This window comes from Martes martes (genome assembly GCF_963455335.1).
Source record: "Martes martes genome assembly, chromosome: 8".
NCBI lineage: Eukaryota > Metazoa > Chordata > Mammalia > Carnivora > Mustelidae > Martes > Martes martes.
Window position 1 is genome coordinate 17,773,158 of NC_137895.1, and position 18,607 is coordinate 17,791,764.

The following is an 18,607-nucleotide window of genomic DNA, read 5'->3' on the forward strand; positions in this document are numbered from 1 at the left end:
TGTACAAAAATACTTTTGAAAAAAGCTGAAATATTTATGTGCTAAATAAAACCATCTCCTGAAGTCAAGTATCAAGTCAAATTAAGAAAGTACATCAGAATGAACTGCAGAAAAACAAAACAAAACAAAACATTGTATCCTACACATCTATGCATTCTACCACAGCATAATGATAAGATAGGCAAGTTTCAGAGTTGAAAGGCAACATACTTGATTAACCAGGCAGGAAACATCATAAAAATTTTTAAAACTAAGCCATAATCACTGGTTTTCCTGCAGTAACTTTTTAAAAAAGCAAATGAGCATGGATGCTTTCAGGTGAAAATCATATTACCTTGCATATTTGGTGTTGCTGTAGAATCTGATGACGCAGCTTGGTAGGGTAAGTCTGTATTCAGCTGCAAAAGATAGCCCTCAACTGTGGGCACTTCATCCCATTTGACATGGAAAGAGTTGGTAGTGGCCTTGATCAGTTGTACTTGTGATGGTGCTGGCGGTTTCTCTAAAGAACAATATTGACATTATACATTGATGTTTCCAATGTATCAATATTTTGCCTACATAGTTTGTGTGGGTCTAGGGCTCTGAAAACATCAGCAATGAGTATTTCAACTGTCTACCAAGAAGGAGAAAATTTACTCAGATAAACATAGCTATCATAGGTCAAATGAAAACAGTTTGGGGTTCTGATTCTATTTATTTAGTTAGTTCCTTATACAAATAGCTCTACACACAAATCAATCCGGTTCCAAGCTATTTGTGTCATCAGAATCAGAAAGAAATGTTTAATCATAGAAGTACAAGGGGGGAGGAGGAAGTATTTTATAGTTATAGCTACAGTATTTTACCTTCTTTGTAAGTTTTTTTATAATTTTAATGAGGCAATTTTCAGCCAATAGTATACAAGTCAGAAATACTGTTAATGTTAGCTAAGATGATTTGGACATATTTTGGAAAATCACAACTTCTTGAAGTTAATACCCTCTTATCAAAACTTGTACTACTCCAAACAAGTAACTACTTTGGTATAAAATATTACCAACATTTCCAAAACAAGTAACAATCATAGAGTTTTAGAACCGGGAAAAAGAATCTGAGATTATTTCTACATTATCCTTGTCCTCTTTTTGTTTACCTAGCAATTCAGAGAACTCAGAATTCCTAAAGGAGTACATTCCATCTTTAGACAGTTATATAAGAAAATTTTTTCTTCTAGTGAGTTGATATCTGTAAGCTATAATTTAACCCTTATATAGAATCCTTATAGATATTGAACAAGTCTATTATCTGTCTTTTTGTATTTTTTAGAGAAGGGGTCAGCAAACTGGCTGGCTTATGGTGTGTTTTTGTAAATAAAGTTTTATTGAAACACAGCGATGCTCATTTGTTTATGTATTAGTTATCATTGCTTTTTCTACAGCAGCAGAATTGCATCATTGTAATAGAGACCATACGGCCTACAAAGCCTAAAATATTCACTATCGAGCCCATTAGAGAAAAATTTGATGACTGTGTTTTAGAGGGTAAGTAAACCTAGTTCCTCCAACTATTCCCCATGTAGATTTCTCCATAATCCTATTCACAATCCAGTTTATTTAAATTTCTTAAAGTAAGACAACCTATACAAGGAAATAATAAGAAGACAAGTCCAAGAGGTACACCACCCACATAATAGAAGTTACATGGAGAGAAAAGAGAGAAAACAGAAGGGTACAAATCAATGAAGTAAATCAAGAAAATACCCAGAACTGAAGAACATGAGTTTCCAAACTGAAAGGGCCCAATAAGTACTCAACACAATGGGTTAAAAATAGAAGCACAATGAAATTTAAGAACATCACCATGAAATTTAAGAATAATAGGGACAAAAAAAAAATCACCATGAAATTTAAGAACAGTAGGGACAAAAAACAAACAAATAAAAAAACCCTGAAAGCTATCAAGGGTGAGGGGAAAGGTCACATTTAAAAAGAACAAAAATCAGAAATGGTTTGGGTTTCTCAACAAAAACCTAGAAGCTTGAATACAGTGTAACAATGCTTTCAAAATTTTGAAGGGTAATGACTTCCTGTGTAGAATTCTATTATCATGCAAATCGCCAATTAAGTGGAAGAAAGACTGAACATACTTCCAAACAATGCGAAATCTCAAAATAAATTTATCACCCATGCACCCTTTTCCTGGGATGTGTTCCACAAAAAATGAAAAAGTAAACTAAGAAAGGGAAAAAATATGGAATCCAGGAAACAGGGAATCCGGCACAGGTGAGAGGCAAAAGATATCCCCAGGAAGATGATGAAGGGAGACGCCAAGATGATAGCTGGGCTCGATTTGTGGAGGACAATCATCCCAGATTGGAGCAGGAGAAATTTCTTCAAGACGATGAAATTTGATAGAATATCTGATGCATCTAACCATAGTGAGACAAGATTTAAACAAATAACAGAGTATGGATTGAATTAGTGGTAAATACATACAAATCTAAAACAAACAAAAGTAACAATTATTAATCCATGGCAAATAAAAAATTGTGCAAGGAAAGTATAACAATATTCTACATGGCTCACCTGCAAACAGTGTTTATGTGGTCATAATGTAAACAATGAATACTCATCTAACAAAATTATGGTATAACCATATTGAGAGAATGGGGGTAGGAAAGGCATATAGGAGAGAGGTGTGGAATGATGGGAAGAAGAGATTAAATCCTTAATTTCCAGAGTAGGAAGTGAGCATTTTATGCCTAAACTGAAAAAAATCAAAGTAACAATATATTTGTGTTATATGGAAATATGGAAGTAAATACCAAAAGAATTGTTTAACAGAGTTGAAAGCAGATGATTGTGAAGCAAGGAAAATGAGAGGAAGGTTGGAGCAAAGGACTGCTATTTTGCATAAAAAAGCTTCATGGAATTAACCACTCTTTTAAATATTAAAAAATTCACAAAGATTAACTAAAAGTGAAAACAGGCAAGATGAAGAGCCCTCATTTCCCCAATCCCCCCAATTCATGCCAATTTATCAAGAGGAGAAGCAAAGTCTAAATTTTGACCTTATGATAGTGGCCACGATTACTTTTAGATAGCTATTCATGTCTAAAGAAAAGGTTTATGGAAAAACTGGCCAGATCCCTTAGTCACAGATCCCTTAGATAATCTGTTGAAAGTGATGTATTTGGCCAAGAAAAACCTATACACACAAATTTTTCTTCCAATCTCAGAGACTAAAGTTTATCCTTGGACTTCAGGCAACAACTCCCAATTTCGAAGATGCATCAGTAAGCTGGATTTTCTCTATTTCTTTCCTGCTTACTAGTATGTGCTTCTTCCACAGAAAATATTTAGTCTCTAACTTAGTCGTTCCATTTATTATTTTCCAATTGTCTTAATTTTAAAATTAAACTGTTTCTATATTACCAAAGCAATACATGCCTCTGTAGAAAATAAAGATGAGAGAAAAACCTTTCAGAAAATCCTGAATATCACCTTTTAGATAACATTTTGATACACAATGTATACTTCCAGATTTTTCTGTTTATATGCTTAAAAGAAACTGGAATCATAGGCATGTTTTATAATCTGCTTTTCTCATGTAGCAACATACATTACATCTCCAGATTTGATTTCTTGACTGACCTCCAGATTTCTTTATTCATCAACTACATATTTCACCTCCTTATTTCAAACTTAGCATAGTCTAAATGAAACTTAATTTTCTCCACAAACGGGCATTCTCCTCAGTCTTACCCAACCCGGTAAATGGAAATACCACCAAATTAGTCAAGCTAAAAACTTCATCCTCCATTCCCCTCTTTGTGCCACATGCCATACCCAATTCATCAGTCATTCTGTCAATAAGAACTCCAAAACATATCCAGAATTCACCCACTCCTCCCCATCTCCACTGGCACCACTGTAGTCTTAAGACTTCTCAGACTCCTATGAAAGACTTCTAACTGGTCTCCCTGTGTGCACTTTTGCCCACCTACAATTTATTTTCCAAACAAATGCAGTGCCCATTCCAATACATACATCAGATCACAACACATCTCTCCTTCCAACTAATAAATAAACTACCCTTGTACTTTATAAACAACTTAAACTTTACCATGATATGCGAGGCCTTACATGATCTGTCTTGCTATCACTTCCCTAACCTCCATTCCTACACTGTCCTCTTCCGCTCAGCTCAAATCTGTTCCCAAATGTACCAAGTGTTCCTATCTCAGGGCGCTTGTACTTGCTGTTCACCCTTGCTATAGTGTTTATCCCCTAGCCTTTCCCATGGATAGCATCTTCTCTCCATTTGGATTATATTCCAAATGCTGTCTCATACTTTTCTAACTACCCACCCTGAAGTTAGTGGTACCTATACCAGTACCCCATCTACTATCCCAGTGGTCTATGTTACTATCTTCACATGCTTACCAGAAACGGAACTTATTTTGTTAATTTGTCTGATTAGTGCCTGTCATCCTGCTGCCCTCATACTTTCCAAGAATATAAGTTATTTGATATCAGGGACATTATCATATCAGTCCCTTTCACTGCTGTAACATTTCACTTCTCAGCATATAAAACAGCCTAGAAAAATTCCTGACAGACATGTGTCAATCAGTAAGTATTTATTGAAAAAAATGGATGAGTTCTGTATTTTAAAATTTTTAGTCTTGAACTACTTTCGTAAAAATCTTTTCAGGGCCACCTGGGTGGCTCAGTTGGTTGGGCATCTGACTCTCGATATTGGCTCAGGTCATGATCTTAGGGTTGTAGGACTGAGCCCTACCTCAGGCTCCATGCTTAGCTGGGAGACTGCTTGGGATTCTCTCTCTCCCTCTCCCTCTGCCTGCCCCCCTCCCATGTTTTCTATGCAGTCTCTCTCTCTCTAAAAATAAATCCTTTTAAAAAATCCTTTATTTTGGAATACTTTTAGATTTACAGAAAAAACACAGAGTTCCCATATACACTTTACTGTTTCCCTTAATGCTAACATATTTGTTAAAACTAAGAAATTAACACTGGAATAATATTAACTAAACTACAGACTATTCAGATATCACCAGTTTTCCAACTAGTGTGCGTGTGTGTGTGCACGTGTGTTTGTTCCAATCCAATCTAGGGTTTGCATTTGGTCTTCATACTCTTTACTGTTTCCCTTAACGCTAACATATTTGTTAAAACTAAGAAATTAACATTGGAATAACACGATTAACTAAACTACAGACTACTCAGATATCACCAGTTTTCCAAATAACGTGTGTGTGTGTGTGTGTGTGTGTGTGTGTGTGTGTTTGTTCATCCAATCTAGGGTACCACCTTACATTTAGTCTTCATGTCTCCTTAGTCTCCTCCAATTTGTGACTATTTCTCACTTTCCTTGTTTTTTGTTTTTTTTTTTAAAGATTTTATTCATTTATTTGAGAGAGAGCAAAAGTGAGAGATCACGGAGAGGGAGAAGCAGGGAGCCCAATGCAGGGCTGAATCCCAGGACCCTGAGATCATGACCTGAGCCGAAGGCAGGCACTTAACTAACTGACTGAGCCTTAACTGACCCCTCGCTTTCCTTGTTTTCCATCACTTTGAAGTTTTTGAAGAGCGCTATTCATATAGAACGGCTAGGATGTCCCTCATTTTGGGTTTGTTGGTAATTTCTCTGAGTGAGGTTATGGATTTTGCAGTAACACAGGTGAAGTTTCTTCTTATCACATCATACGAGAAGCAGGGCTAACTGATTCAACATGACTATCATTAGTGCTATTAATACTGATTATTTGATTAAGATGGTATTTTCCAGGTTTGTCTACTGTTAAGCTACTACTGGTCCTTTTCTATATTCTGTGGTTTGGAAGGGAGTCACTAAATCCAGTCTATACTCAAGGAAAAGGACATTAAGAAATTCTCTTGGGAAAAAAAAGGGAATTCTCTTGGAGTAGGAAATATCTACATACAATATTTCTTCCATTCATTTTTAATTATGGAAAAGAGAGGCAGTGGCATTTACACAAAATCTCAAGAGACAGGTAGGGCTCAAGTATTTATTTACTTGAAGGAAAAATATTTGTTGAATATTCTTACCTACCAGTATCAAGATACCAAAGATCCTTGCAGCAAACTTGACTATTCAGTGCTTTTTTGTAGCCGTCCCTTCCACTCCAAAAATACAATCGAGTGCCAATTGCAACAGCACAGTGTCCAGCTCTTGGTCTTGGTCTTGAATTTTTTTTATCTTCCTGAGAATCTGATACTAGGGTGGTCCACTCTGCTGTATCTAGAAGATAGAAATATCCATGACTACTATAGTGTTCTTAAACAACAAAATAACAAAAATTCTTTTATTAATAAGTTTTATCTCAGTAAGTAACTCCTAAAAGACTCACCGAGATTTAGGTAAGAAAATGAACTAGTACATCTCCATTCACAATCATGAGGTGAAGTCTCAATATTCTCCCCCTTATGTGGAACCCATCCACCGAAAATGTACATCCTGAACAAAAAGAGAGAACACATAAAGTGGCTGATTTTTTTTCTAAAGCTTTAATTTTTTTTTTTTTTTAGATTTAAAATGCTAAGAATAGACTTAAATTTCTTATTTGTTGATTCAAAGCTTCAGGCCTATTCACTTACTTACTTATGATCAAGGTAATGGGAGTAAGATAATGAATAAAGTGGTCTTCTCTGAAGAGTTTACAATTTCATGAAGCAGTACAGAATCAAATTATTTCTCTCTGACAAGTTACATAAAGTGGGGAATATTTCACTTATAATACATTTGAAAATCAATATTATATATAATATACTAAGTGTACCTCAGTCAGAAAGATAGTCAAATGACCTATGACACCTAAAATCAAATTCAGAGTTGTATGCATACAGTAACCAAAGAGGATTAAGTTTCTTATAACTTTTGTCATTGATATCACTCAAATAAAAAACTTTAAACTATGTCCCTTGGGGCCCTAAGGGTTCTTGAGATAGGTCTAATAGCTGCTGAAGGAGAAAGGTTCATCAGGCAGCACTCAGGGCCCATGTGACCTCATGCCAACTAGACAAGCTCAAGTTCCTATTTTGTCTATTAGAGTTCCAATGGAAAACCACATTTTATAAAAGGGTTCTGATATTCTAAAAAATATAGCTTATTAGATTTTGTTTATGGCTATTTAAAAAAAAAGAACTAATGAGGTTCTAGTTGTTTCCTAAAACATTACTTATAGAAAAAAATCCCTACACAAAGAAAATAATTTCTCTTTACACAATAATGCACAAATAAGAGAACTTGTTGATGATAGTAATAGCTAACCTTTATGGAATGCTCTTTATGTACCAGCCACTGTTTGAAGCATTTCATACGTATTAATCCATTTAATCCTCAAGACTGATATAGGTTTTAATTTTATATTTTATATGTGTGGAAATTGAGGTACAGACAGATTAAATTTCCTTGCCCCAGGTCATACATGACAAATATCAAAACTGGTGCCTTAAATTTGTGCAATTTGGTTACAGAGTTTATGTTCCAACCATAACTCTATTCAAAGTTCAATCATTTTGTGTGCATACTGAGTTCATATCTGAGAACAAATCAAGTGCTACCAAAAATAAGTAAAATGGAACAGTGACTTAGGTGTGTCAAACCTGGCAATGGAGGCCAGGTCAGTGAGACAACACTCTCCTTCACACTTATGTAATATCTACTCTGTGCAAGGCACTGTAAGAAATGTACAGAAATGCAAGAGGCAGGATAAGAAAATGGCACAGTAAGTATTCTAGCTTCTATAGGCTTACTATTCTAGCTTTAGTAGACACAATCATTGTTAAATTCAATAATCTATTTCCAAGCAATGGGTAGCACCACTCTTTGTGTGTATCTTTCTTAAGTTGGTTTTTTAAAAAAGTGAAAAAAAGAAAACCACCATACTTGTTTCCTATAACACTGGCTGTGTGAAGGCTTCGTGGAAGTGGCACTGTCCCTTTAGTTTCTGGTTTTGACCAAGACATAGTTTCTAGAAGTAAAAATAAGTATGTTAGCAATTTGGTTTAATAATAGCAAATTACCTCACCTTGCAGAATTTTTTTTTAAAGATTTTATTTATTTATTTGACAGAGAGACCTCAAGAGAGGTAACACAAGCAGGGGGAGTGTGAAAAGGAGAAGCAGGCTCCCTGCTGAGCAAGGAGTCAGATTCAGAGCTAGATCCCAGGATCCTGGGATCATGACCTGAGCCGAAGGCAGATGCTTAACGGCTGAACCACCCAGGCGCCTCTCGCCTTGCAGAATTTTAAAAAATAAAACAAAAAAGGACTTAACAAAAAGAAGCAAAAATGTTTCAAAACCATTACTTGTATTTCATCTTAAAATAAACATTTCCAGCTGACATAAATAGTCAATTACAATAATCTTGTTTACACCTGAATGTTAGCATCTGTAATGGAAGTGTATTTAGGGTGCCACCAATTTTGCATTAAAACCAGATTAGGGATTTTAACATTTTAAGTAAGAACACACTGTGTAGAAGATAGTCGAAAGTGAGAGGCACACCTACCCTCCAATCACTCACTCCTAGGATCCCTTTAAAAAGAGCTAGCCAGTGTTTTCACTGACCAGCAATAACGTTACTAATGTTACATTTCCTGTAGACAGAAAAACCATATAAATTTGATCATTCCCAAATGGGATACTTTATGGAGTGATAATTGGTACTACTAATAATTACAGAGGACAGTAAGCATAAATCAGGGCCCTTTCAGGCAAACCACAACATATGGCGACCCTATTTATAAGGAGCACAGGAGAGTTACTGCCATAAATCAAACATTCATTTGTTTAACTTCATTGATTAGACACCATTTGCATACATCTCAGCTGTCCCAGAGCTGGCTACAAGTGCCTTCTATAAATCTAAGTGTAACTCAATAAATGCTGTAACCAAAAATATTTTTCAAAAGCGATTTTTACATTTGTCCTTATCAATCATAACCAATTCCTGAGCCTGAATCAAGGTAAGCTTACCTAAGTCAAGTTGCCATAGATCATCCAGGCGAGCACCACACATTCCACCAAAGACATACATCTTAGGACTTCCAGAATCTTTTTTGCAATATATGACAGCTGTGTGGGATTCTCTTGGAGAAGGCACAATTCCTTTAGTCACTGGAATGCTCCAACCCACAACACCAGAACCATGCTGTAGCTCCAACTCATAGAAATCATTCAAATATCTAGGATATCATGAAATAAATTAAAACATTAACATAATATATACCTTTTGATTTTTGTTTCTATTTATAAAGATAATCTATGCTTACTGTGAAACATTCATTTGGTACCAAAAAGCATTAGGGGACCAAAAACCCCATTCCTCATTCATTCAGTATGTATTTATCAAACACTACTGTGTTTCAAGTACTCTTCTGGGGATCAGTAGTGAACAGAAGAGATTTTTTAAAAATTCCTGCCATCATTTAACCAACACTCTTGTCCACGACAACTGTGATGGTTTCAAAACATAGCCACGAATTGTGACACCTCCCATCAGGAAGTAGGAGCTATGTCAGTCCCCACTCGCGATTCTGGGTGAGCCCACAACTGCTGCCACAAGAGTATGGTGAATGTCACTAGATGACTTCCATGACTTGATCGCAGAAGGCTAATGTAGCTTCACTACAGAATACTTGTTCTTGGAATCCTGAAGCACCATACAAATCAAACTGCCACAAAAACCCCATATGGAGTGGCACATATAGGCATGTAGGAGGACGGTCCCAGTTCAGTCCATCCTTCAGTCATCCCAGTAGAGGCACAAGATATAGGAGTGACCATTCAAGACTTCCGATCTCAGTGCCTAGCCATTACTGCTGTGTCCTGTCTGAATTCCTGATGCACAGAATCCCAGAACATCATAAATGTTATTTTGCATACTAACTTTTGGAGGAGTTTATTACATGGTACTAGATAACCAGGACAACCACTATTGGCAATAATTGTTAAATATCCTTTCTGACCTCTATGAACATCCACATATGTATAAATGAGACATACTACAAATGTTGTTTTGCAACTTTTTTCTTTCAAAACGTTCACTCTATAATATATCAGTGCCCAACATAGCTTTTTTTTTTTTAAACTCTAGAAACTGGCATTAAACTTTTTCATCTGTGATATGGTGTTTTCAATATTTTGAGCAAAATAACTTTCATAGGAATGTATGTCCTATCAAATTATTACTCAAATATGGGAGCAAAATTAAAACACTTCAGGACATAAAAAACTTCAAAGTTTAGGGGCCCTTGGGTGGCACAGTTGGTTAAGCAACTGACTCCTCATTTCAGCTTGGGTTACGATCTCAGGGTCATGGGATTGGGCCTGCGTTGTGCTCTGTGCTCAGCGTGGAGTCTGCTTGAGACTCTCTCTTCCTCTCCCTCTGCCCGTCCACCCCCAAATAAATAAATCTTTAAAAAAAAACACAAAAAACACAAAAACTTTAAAGTTTAGCCATAAAATTGTTTTGGGAAAAAAAAAAGATTTTACATTTATTCCAGAAAAGTAAGAAATTCAAGAAAAAAAATGAGTAAGAGAAATGGTAGTACAAAGAAATTTTTAAGATTTTTAAAAATTTATTTATTTGACAGAGAGAGAGAGAGAGAGAGAGAGAGAAAGAGAATGCACAAGCAGGGTGAGTGACAGGCAGAGGGAGAGGGAGAAGCAGGCCGATGCTGGGCTCGATCCCAGGACCCGGGGATCATGACCTGAGCTGAAGGCAGATGCTTAACCAACTGAGCTACCCAGGTGCCCCTAAACTGATGTTTGTAAGTATGGTTGTGAGGTCTAAATAATACTATGAAAGACTGACCAAAAAATTAGCTTCTTAGCATTATTATAATCTGGAATAAGATTCAAGAATACATAGAACATATGGGAAAAGCAAAAGAAGGTAAAGACAGTAATCTATTCTCAAAGATGACAAGACCCTTTCAGTTTAAATGTATGTGATAATTTCTGAGCAACTAAGGCAAGCACAGAATTAGCATGTGTAACTTTCATATCATTACATGGAAAGAAAAAAAACAGTAAATCAAGAAAAAGGAAAAGGAAAAATAAGCAAAGCATGGTCTAAAAAAAGTAGTTAATAAGATGGTTAGGGGAAAAAACACTATAAAGCAATGTCAAAAGAAAGACAAACTATGAAAAGAAATTTGGTACATATCACAGAAAAAGATAAAATTTTCTAAATGTAAAAGGTTCCTATAAGATCAAGATTACAACCAATCACACAATAGGTACAAATAAAAGGATATAAAACTGACAGTTCATAGAATGAGAAATAAAAATTGTAAAAATGTGCACTTACACACACAGAGACACAGAAAAACAAACACACATACACATGCAAATGTTCAAACTCATAATGATTTTTAAAAATCTAGCAAAGGCAGAGGGCTGGAGATGGAGAAGCAACAAAAGCAGAATAAATGGAAAACATAAAACACAAAGGTAGGAAAAAAGTCTCTATTAGGAGACAAAGCTTCTTGGGGGTAGGAAACCTGTAAGAAAAACAAAATAAAAGAACCCTGAAAGCTGGGCACCTGGGTGGCTTAGCTGGTTAAGTGTCTGCATTTGGCTCAGGTCATGATCTCAGGGGCCTGTGACTGAGTCCCACGTCCAGCTCCCTGCTCCACAAGGACTCTGTTTCTCCCACTGCCTGTCCCATCACTCATTCTCTTTCTCTCTCAAATAAAATCTAAAAATAAAAAAATTTTTAAAAAGAACCCTGAAGCCAACTATAAAGAAATTAACAGCAATGATAACATCAAAACTATTTTGACAACTGATGTGGCACAGACTTATACAGATCAGAATGGATGCCAACCAGTAAGCTATACCACCAGTTCATACTGGTCAACTGTTAGCCCTATTTACAGAAGATAAGTCTACAGCAAAATAATACATATAGATTGAAAAGTAGATATATAAGAAATAAACAATAAATTCACAGTAACACTGGGAGATTTTAACATGTCATTCAGAAGTTGATATGATCTAGACTCACAAAATCAAAAAGCTTCAAATAATAATTTAAAACAGTGATCTAATAAAGAACCTTGTACCCAAACACCAAGAACTTACAATCTTTATGAACACCTATGGAATAATCACAAAAACTGATTGACATACACCACAAAGACTATCTCCAAAAAAGAGAAACCCCACAGATCACATATTTTTAAACACGATATAATAAAGCTATATATTGGCAATAGTAACAAAACTTTCCATTTGGAAATTTTTACAAATTTATGCCAAATTAATATTGGGTTAAAGAGAAAATAAAAAGCAATGACAATAAGAGCACTATATATCAAAACCTACAGGATATGGCCAAAGCCATAACCGGAAGAAAATGTGTAGCATTTATTAGAAAATAATATTGAAAATAAGTGAACTAATAGGCATTCAAATTACTAGAAGTTAGAAAAAAGTTGGAAAAGGCACCAAAACTATTAAAAGTTAGAAGAAATCAGAAAAAAGGAAAAATTTAAAGAAATGGAATAAAGAAAATAAGTGAAAAATAAAAATAAATCAATAAAACTAAAAAATGGTTCTCTGAAACCACCAAACCACTCACGTGTCTGATCAAAGACAACACACACATTTATAAATGAGAAAAGAGATGTAACTACAGATACAGAGATTCTAAATATATAGAGAACTTATAATTTTTATCAAAAACTGTAAAAATCTAAGTGAAATGTGTGATTTTTCAAGGAAAACAAATTATCAAATGATTCAAGAAAAAGTAGAAAATCTAAATAGATCAATAACTATAAAAAATATTGAAAAGTTAGGCAAAGATCATCTTCCTAAATTATACTAATCTCAGATAATTATGGGAAATTTCTTCCCATTACCTCAGAACACAGCCCTGGTTATATTCCCAGGGATTACAGAATCCTGATACTCAAATCAGATTAGAATAGGACCCCACTATCCCAAATAAAGTCAATATAGGGAAAATCATTGGTGACTCTAGATAGTACAAATAAATGTTAGCAAAATGAATTCAGCAAAGTATGAAAAGAACACTGTAATGCAACAAACTGGGGCTTAACTACAAATAAAAAGGTGGCTTATATTTTAGAACCTAATAATATAATTCACACAATTAATGGATTAAAGAAAAGAAACAGTAAGTTCATTTCTATGTCTAAAATGAATATGAACACCCATTTTTGGTAAAAAAGAGAGGAAAAAACTAATCAGCAAACTAGAAATTTTTTAAAACTTCTTTAATCTGATCAAAGGCAAATACCCGAAACCTATAGAAAACATCACAATTCATGACAGAAAGGTAAATATATTAATGAAACAGAATAGAGTCTTGAACAAGAGTTGAGAAACCTTTTCTGTAAAAAGCTAGACAGTAAGTATTTAAGGCTATGGAAGCTATAAGTTCTGTCACAACTACTCAACTTTGCTCTTTTTAAAAATATATTTAATTTATTTATTTGAGAGAGAGAGAAAGCATGAGAGAGAGCACAAGCAGTGGAGAGGGAGAAGCAGGCTGCCCATGGAGCAGGGAGCCCAACATGGGTCTTTATACTAGGACCCTGGGATCATGACCTGAGCCAAAGGCAGCCACTTAACCAAATGAGCCACCCAGGTGCCCCTCAACTTTGCTCTTTTAACAACACGTAAATGAATGGGCATGGCTGTGTTCCAATAAAACTTTATTAACAAAGACAGGAAGGTAGCAGACCAAATTTGGCCCACAGAGTATAGTTCATAATTCCTGATCCTCAAAGCTAGAATAAGACCCATTTGTATGAGGATTGAGATGTGATACAGATGGGACTTCAAATCAATGAGGAATAAAATGACTTATTTAATAAATGGTAGTGAAGAGTTGAAAATCCATTAGGAAGAAAAAGGAAAAATACCTCGTACTAGTCACAAAGATATATTCTAAATCTATTAATATTTTGAACACAACAAAGCTGTGAAGGTACTAGAGAGCTGTGGGGTAGAATCATTTTCCTAAGCAGAAAGCAATAAAAGAAAAATATTGTCAAACCTGATAACACAAAATGAAAACCCTTTTAAAAAAGGCAAATAGAAGACTTGGAAAAAATATGAATTATGGTGATGGATACACAACACAGTAAACTGACTGAAAAATCACTGGAATATGATATAAAAAGTTTGAATTTTATGGTGTATAATTTATACTCTATTTAAAAAGGAAAAATGAATAAGGATATGAACAATTTCAGAAAAGGAGCTGCAAATGTCCAATAAACATAGTTAATCAAGCTTATCACCAGTTTTTTAAAGAGATTTTATTTATTTACTTATTTTAGACAGAGGGCAAGAGTGTGCACGCACACACTTGGGGAAGAGTAGAGGGAGTGGGAGAGGACAAGCAGACTCGTTGTGGAGCCTGCAGCCTGACACGGGTCTGGATCTCATGACTTTGAGATCATGACCTGAGCCAAAATCAAGAGTTGGACACAACCGACTGAGCCACCCAGGTGCCCAGTCGTTACCATTTTTTTTTTTTTTAAGATTTTATTTATTTATTTGAGAGAGCAAGAGAGCACAAGCAGGGGGAGCAGTAGAACAAGGAGAAGCTCCCCACCGAGCCCGATGCAGGGCTTATTCCCAGGACCCTGGAATCATGACCTAAACCCAAGGCAGCCGCTTAACCAACTGAGTCACCCAGGCGCTCCTCATTACCAGTTTTTTAAAAAATCAAAATAAATCCATGAAATGTAGTTCACCTGTTAGTTTGGTAAAAACTAGTAAGAGCGAGACAATTCAATATTGTTAAGGGTGTAGGCCATCCCGTACACTTAGGAGTATAAAACGGTTTTGGATCTTTGGAGGCTGACTCAGGAATACCTAACAAAGTTGAATGTAAATACCCTTGATGTCCCTCCCGCTGATTCCATTTACAAGTATGAATCCTACAAAAATTGGGGTTCCTGGGTTGCTCAGTCGTTAAGCATGTGACTCTTGATTTCAGCTCAGGTCATGATCTCAGGATTATGAGATCAAGTCCTGCGACCAGCTCCATGGAGCCTGCTGAAGATTCTCTCTCTGTCTCCCTCTACCCAACCCCGCCCCCCAACCCTCGCTCTCTCTCTCTCTCTAAAAGAACAAAAATGGCAAAAACAAAAATAGTTATACATGTGCAAAGACTGTAACAGCAAAAAAGTGGAAATATTTAAATGTCTGCCAGTAGGGGAATGGTTAAGTAATTTACATAATTCAGACTACTTTTAGCCATTAAAAAAAATTAAGGTCAATTTTTATCTACTGCCCTAAAAGATCTTGAAGATATACTGTTAAAGGAAAAAACAACAACAAAAACAAACAGGTGAAAGCCTGAAGTTGCAAAGCAAAAAAGATTCCACTTCTATAAAAGAGAATACATGTCTGTGTAGGATCGGATCAATGTTCCCCACCTCCCCTTTCCTGCTAGGCAGAACACTCAGTCCTGGATCACTGACCAGTGGAATGTGAACAGAAATGAATCTGCTATCTTTAACCAGAGGCTTTCAAAAGCACTGCATTTATCTATTTGCTCCCTCAAGCAGCATAAACTTGATAAGCTTGCCCATTATACACAATAACCTAAAAAAAAAAACTGACTAATACATGTTACATGAAAAGGGTTCTAAAAGATGCACATCAAATTGAATTATGTGTTTGCTTGTGTTGGGGGACAGTGATGCTCTAAGAAAGAACTTCATATACTTTCTAATTTCTTGCATTTTTATAAGTCTGTATCCAGAAAAATCTGTTTAATATAAAAACAAAAAAGGCATGTGCCACAAGTAAAAATATCTGGCTTAGTATGGTGGGATAAATTTTTTCCCTTTTCTCCAGTTTCTAAGTTTACCGTGATGTTTTAGTATGTGTCATTTTTTAAAGTTTGGAAAAGGCAAAAAAACTAAGGCTCTAACATCAATGTAGTGTAGGTAATATATTGATGGCAACCTGCAAGTTCTCTGAAAGTAATGCCAACAATCTTATTTAGCCAAAAAAATGACAGTGAAATGTAGATATTTAATCACTCCCATTTCTCAGCCAAGGAAAACAGGATTAGATTACTTTCACTAAAGGACACACATGGTAAGCAGTGAATCAAAAACAGTCCTTCAGACTCTAAATGTCCAAATCCTGAATGCTACAATGACAATGTGATCAAAACACTACGGGGGGGGGGGGGGGAAGAGGTAGCGACTGGTTCTGTTTGGAAAAAAGATGAGATGACCGGTTCAAAAATATTTGCTTATATGAACCACTGTAACAGCTTTCTGTATAAAAAGTGGATATAATAGCCTTCATTTTATAGTGAGATTTTTGTCACCAAGTTCCTTGAGACATCTAATTTATTTATTTATTTATTTATTTTTAAGATTTTATTTATTTATTTGACAGAGATCACAAGTAGGCAGAGAGGCAGGCAGAGAGAAGAGGAAGCAGGCTCCCTGTTGAGCAGAGAGCCCGATGCGGGGCTTGATCCCAGGTGGGATCATGACCTGAGCTGAAGGCAGAGGCTTTAACCCACTGAGCCACCCAGGCACCCCGACATCTAATTTAAAAATAACCATTTGTTACTTTTTGTTATCATTTATGACAAGTGAAATACATTATGGCTTAATATATACAAATAGGTTGCTATAAGCAATTATATTAATATCATTTAATAAGATGACTTCTGATTAGAAAAGGCATAGTTTTGAAAACAGACATATATTCCAGGGACTAGGGAAAATACAACCGCACACAAATTTGTTCACTGTTAGGTTTAAATGCAAAAGGCTAATTTTCATCCCTTTTAATAACTGAAAATGGTAGAAATTAAATGTTCTTAATCTAAGTCATAAAATACACATTTGGTCCAAAAAAGAATCAGCATACCTGGGAACATTATTGTTTGAATCTTCACTTTCATTTGCCAGACCACCAAACAAATAGCATTTGTTACCATATAAAGAGAAGCTATGTCCAAGACGAGGACAAGGAGGTAAACCAGAAGAAGGGGGGTGAGGTTTCACTTTTTTCCATAACCAACGGCTTGCCTAAAAAAGAGCATAAATATAATCGACAATATCAAGAAAGCATTCCTATATTGTCAATAGTATAACATCATACCAATACATTTTAACCAAAATCCAATCAGAAGGCTCCAATAAGATATTCTAGGGACAAATGACAAGTAAATAGGTAATTTCTAGAACTAAAATAAGCACTGTAATAAAAATTCAGTCTAGTCTTCTTGGGGTGCCTGGGTGGCACAGTTGGTTAGAAGTCCAACTCTTGATTTCAGCTCAGGGGCATGAGAGCAGAGTGTGGAGCCTGCTCAAGATTCTCTCTTTTCCTCTCCCTCTGCCCCTCTGCTCCCTCCCCCCAAAAAGGAAAGTCAGTTTAGTCTTCCATATTCACAGCTTTCCTCAATAGCAACCTAAGCTCATAACAATAAACAGCAGTATTTCTAAAATATTTTCCAAATGAAAAATTAAATATACATAGCTTTAGGATTAAATGAAATTGATATATTCTTACTTTCTGAAATTAGGTAATCCATAGATACTATATATTTCAACCTTTAAGTAAGCATAAGTAAAGATAATTAATCAAAACTCATGCTCTGGCTATGGATGCTCTATTTATCTAAAACTATTTGTTTTTGAATAGGTACAATTCATCTACACCTGTCAATTAGCAGATGTCTTCATGATAATAGCCCTGTGAACATATGCACACTTCAGAAATAAAAGCCAATCAAGGGCTGTCAGAGAGAACTCTGAGCATGATTTAACAGAATCAAATTTATAAAGAACATATGAAACTGTACCCTTTTTTTCCATGTATTTCCAGGAAAAAAAAATAATGCTTATTAGTGTGAGGGTAACAATCTCTATAACGAAGGTAGAGGTTTGCAAAGTATGGTTTTGGGACCAGCCGCAGCACATGAGAACTTGGAAGGAATGCCAGGGGTGAGGCCTCACACCAGACAATACTGATTCAGAAACCCTTGGGGGCAGGGCCCAGCAATCTGTGTTTTCACAAGCCCTCTGTTGCTGTTAAAATCGAAGAACTAAGATACAAAAGCCTAAACGTGTAACATGTATAACTGATGCTAAGTAACAGATAGCTTAATGTTACAACTGTTACACTAGGTATTGAAAAAAGACTCACATTAGAAACTCTGGCTTTTTAATGAAGTGGAAACATTTTCCTTGAAGCTTATAAAATGTGAAGTTCATACCATTTTAAACATGCAATGAAATATTTTGCAATCTTTCAAAGGATTAGCAAGATCATTATTAAAGCTGTAGCTTGAGATAAATTTGAGACACACTTACTTGCAACTCATATAACTCATTGCTGTATCTTCCATATTCAACCATTCCCCCAAATACTAAGATTCTGGTACCATCACAGACAAATCCATGGGCAGCGCAACCTGGAGGGATGTCTCCTCTAACAGCTGGTAGGAACCACTGATTTGTAACTGGTTGCCAAAATAAAATGAAAACCAATTATAATAATAGTTATCACAAACTATGAGTATATACTCTATATTTATCATCTGTATCAGTGGT

At 35.6% G+C, this 18,607-nt stretch overlaps 1 protein-coding gene across 2 annotated transcripts in view; it reads right to left on the reverse strand.

Moving 5' to 3' along the window:
* The window catches only part of HCFC2 (host cell factor C2), a 33,320-nt gene that overhangs the window by 13,169 nt on the left and 1,544 nt on the right, over nt 1-18,607 (reverse strand). For both annotated transcript variants that reach the window (XM_080810559.1, XM_080810558.1), the window contains exons 2-8: nt 18,368-18,516; nt 16,920-17,080; nt 9,006-9,214; nt 7,915-7,999; nt 6,377-6,483; nt 6,079-6,267; nt 335-502 (exon numbers count right to left, since the gene is read on the reverse strand). In XM_080810559.1, the coding sequence (XP_080666685.1) occupies nt 335-502; nt 6,079-6,267; nt 6,377-6,483; nt 7,915-7,999; nt 9,006-9,214; nt 16,920-17,080; nt 18,368-18,516 (1,068 nt within the window). The remainder of the gene's footprint in view (nt 1-334; nt 503-6,078; nt 6,268-6,376; nt 6,484-7,914; nt 8,000-9,005; nt 9,215-16,919; nt 17,081-18,367; nt 18,517-18,607) is intronic.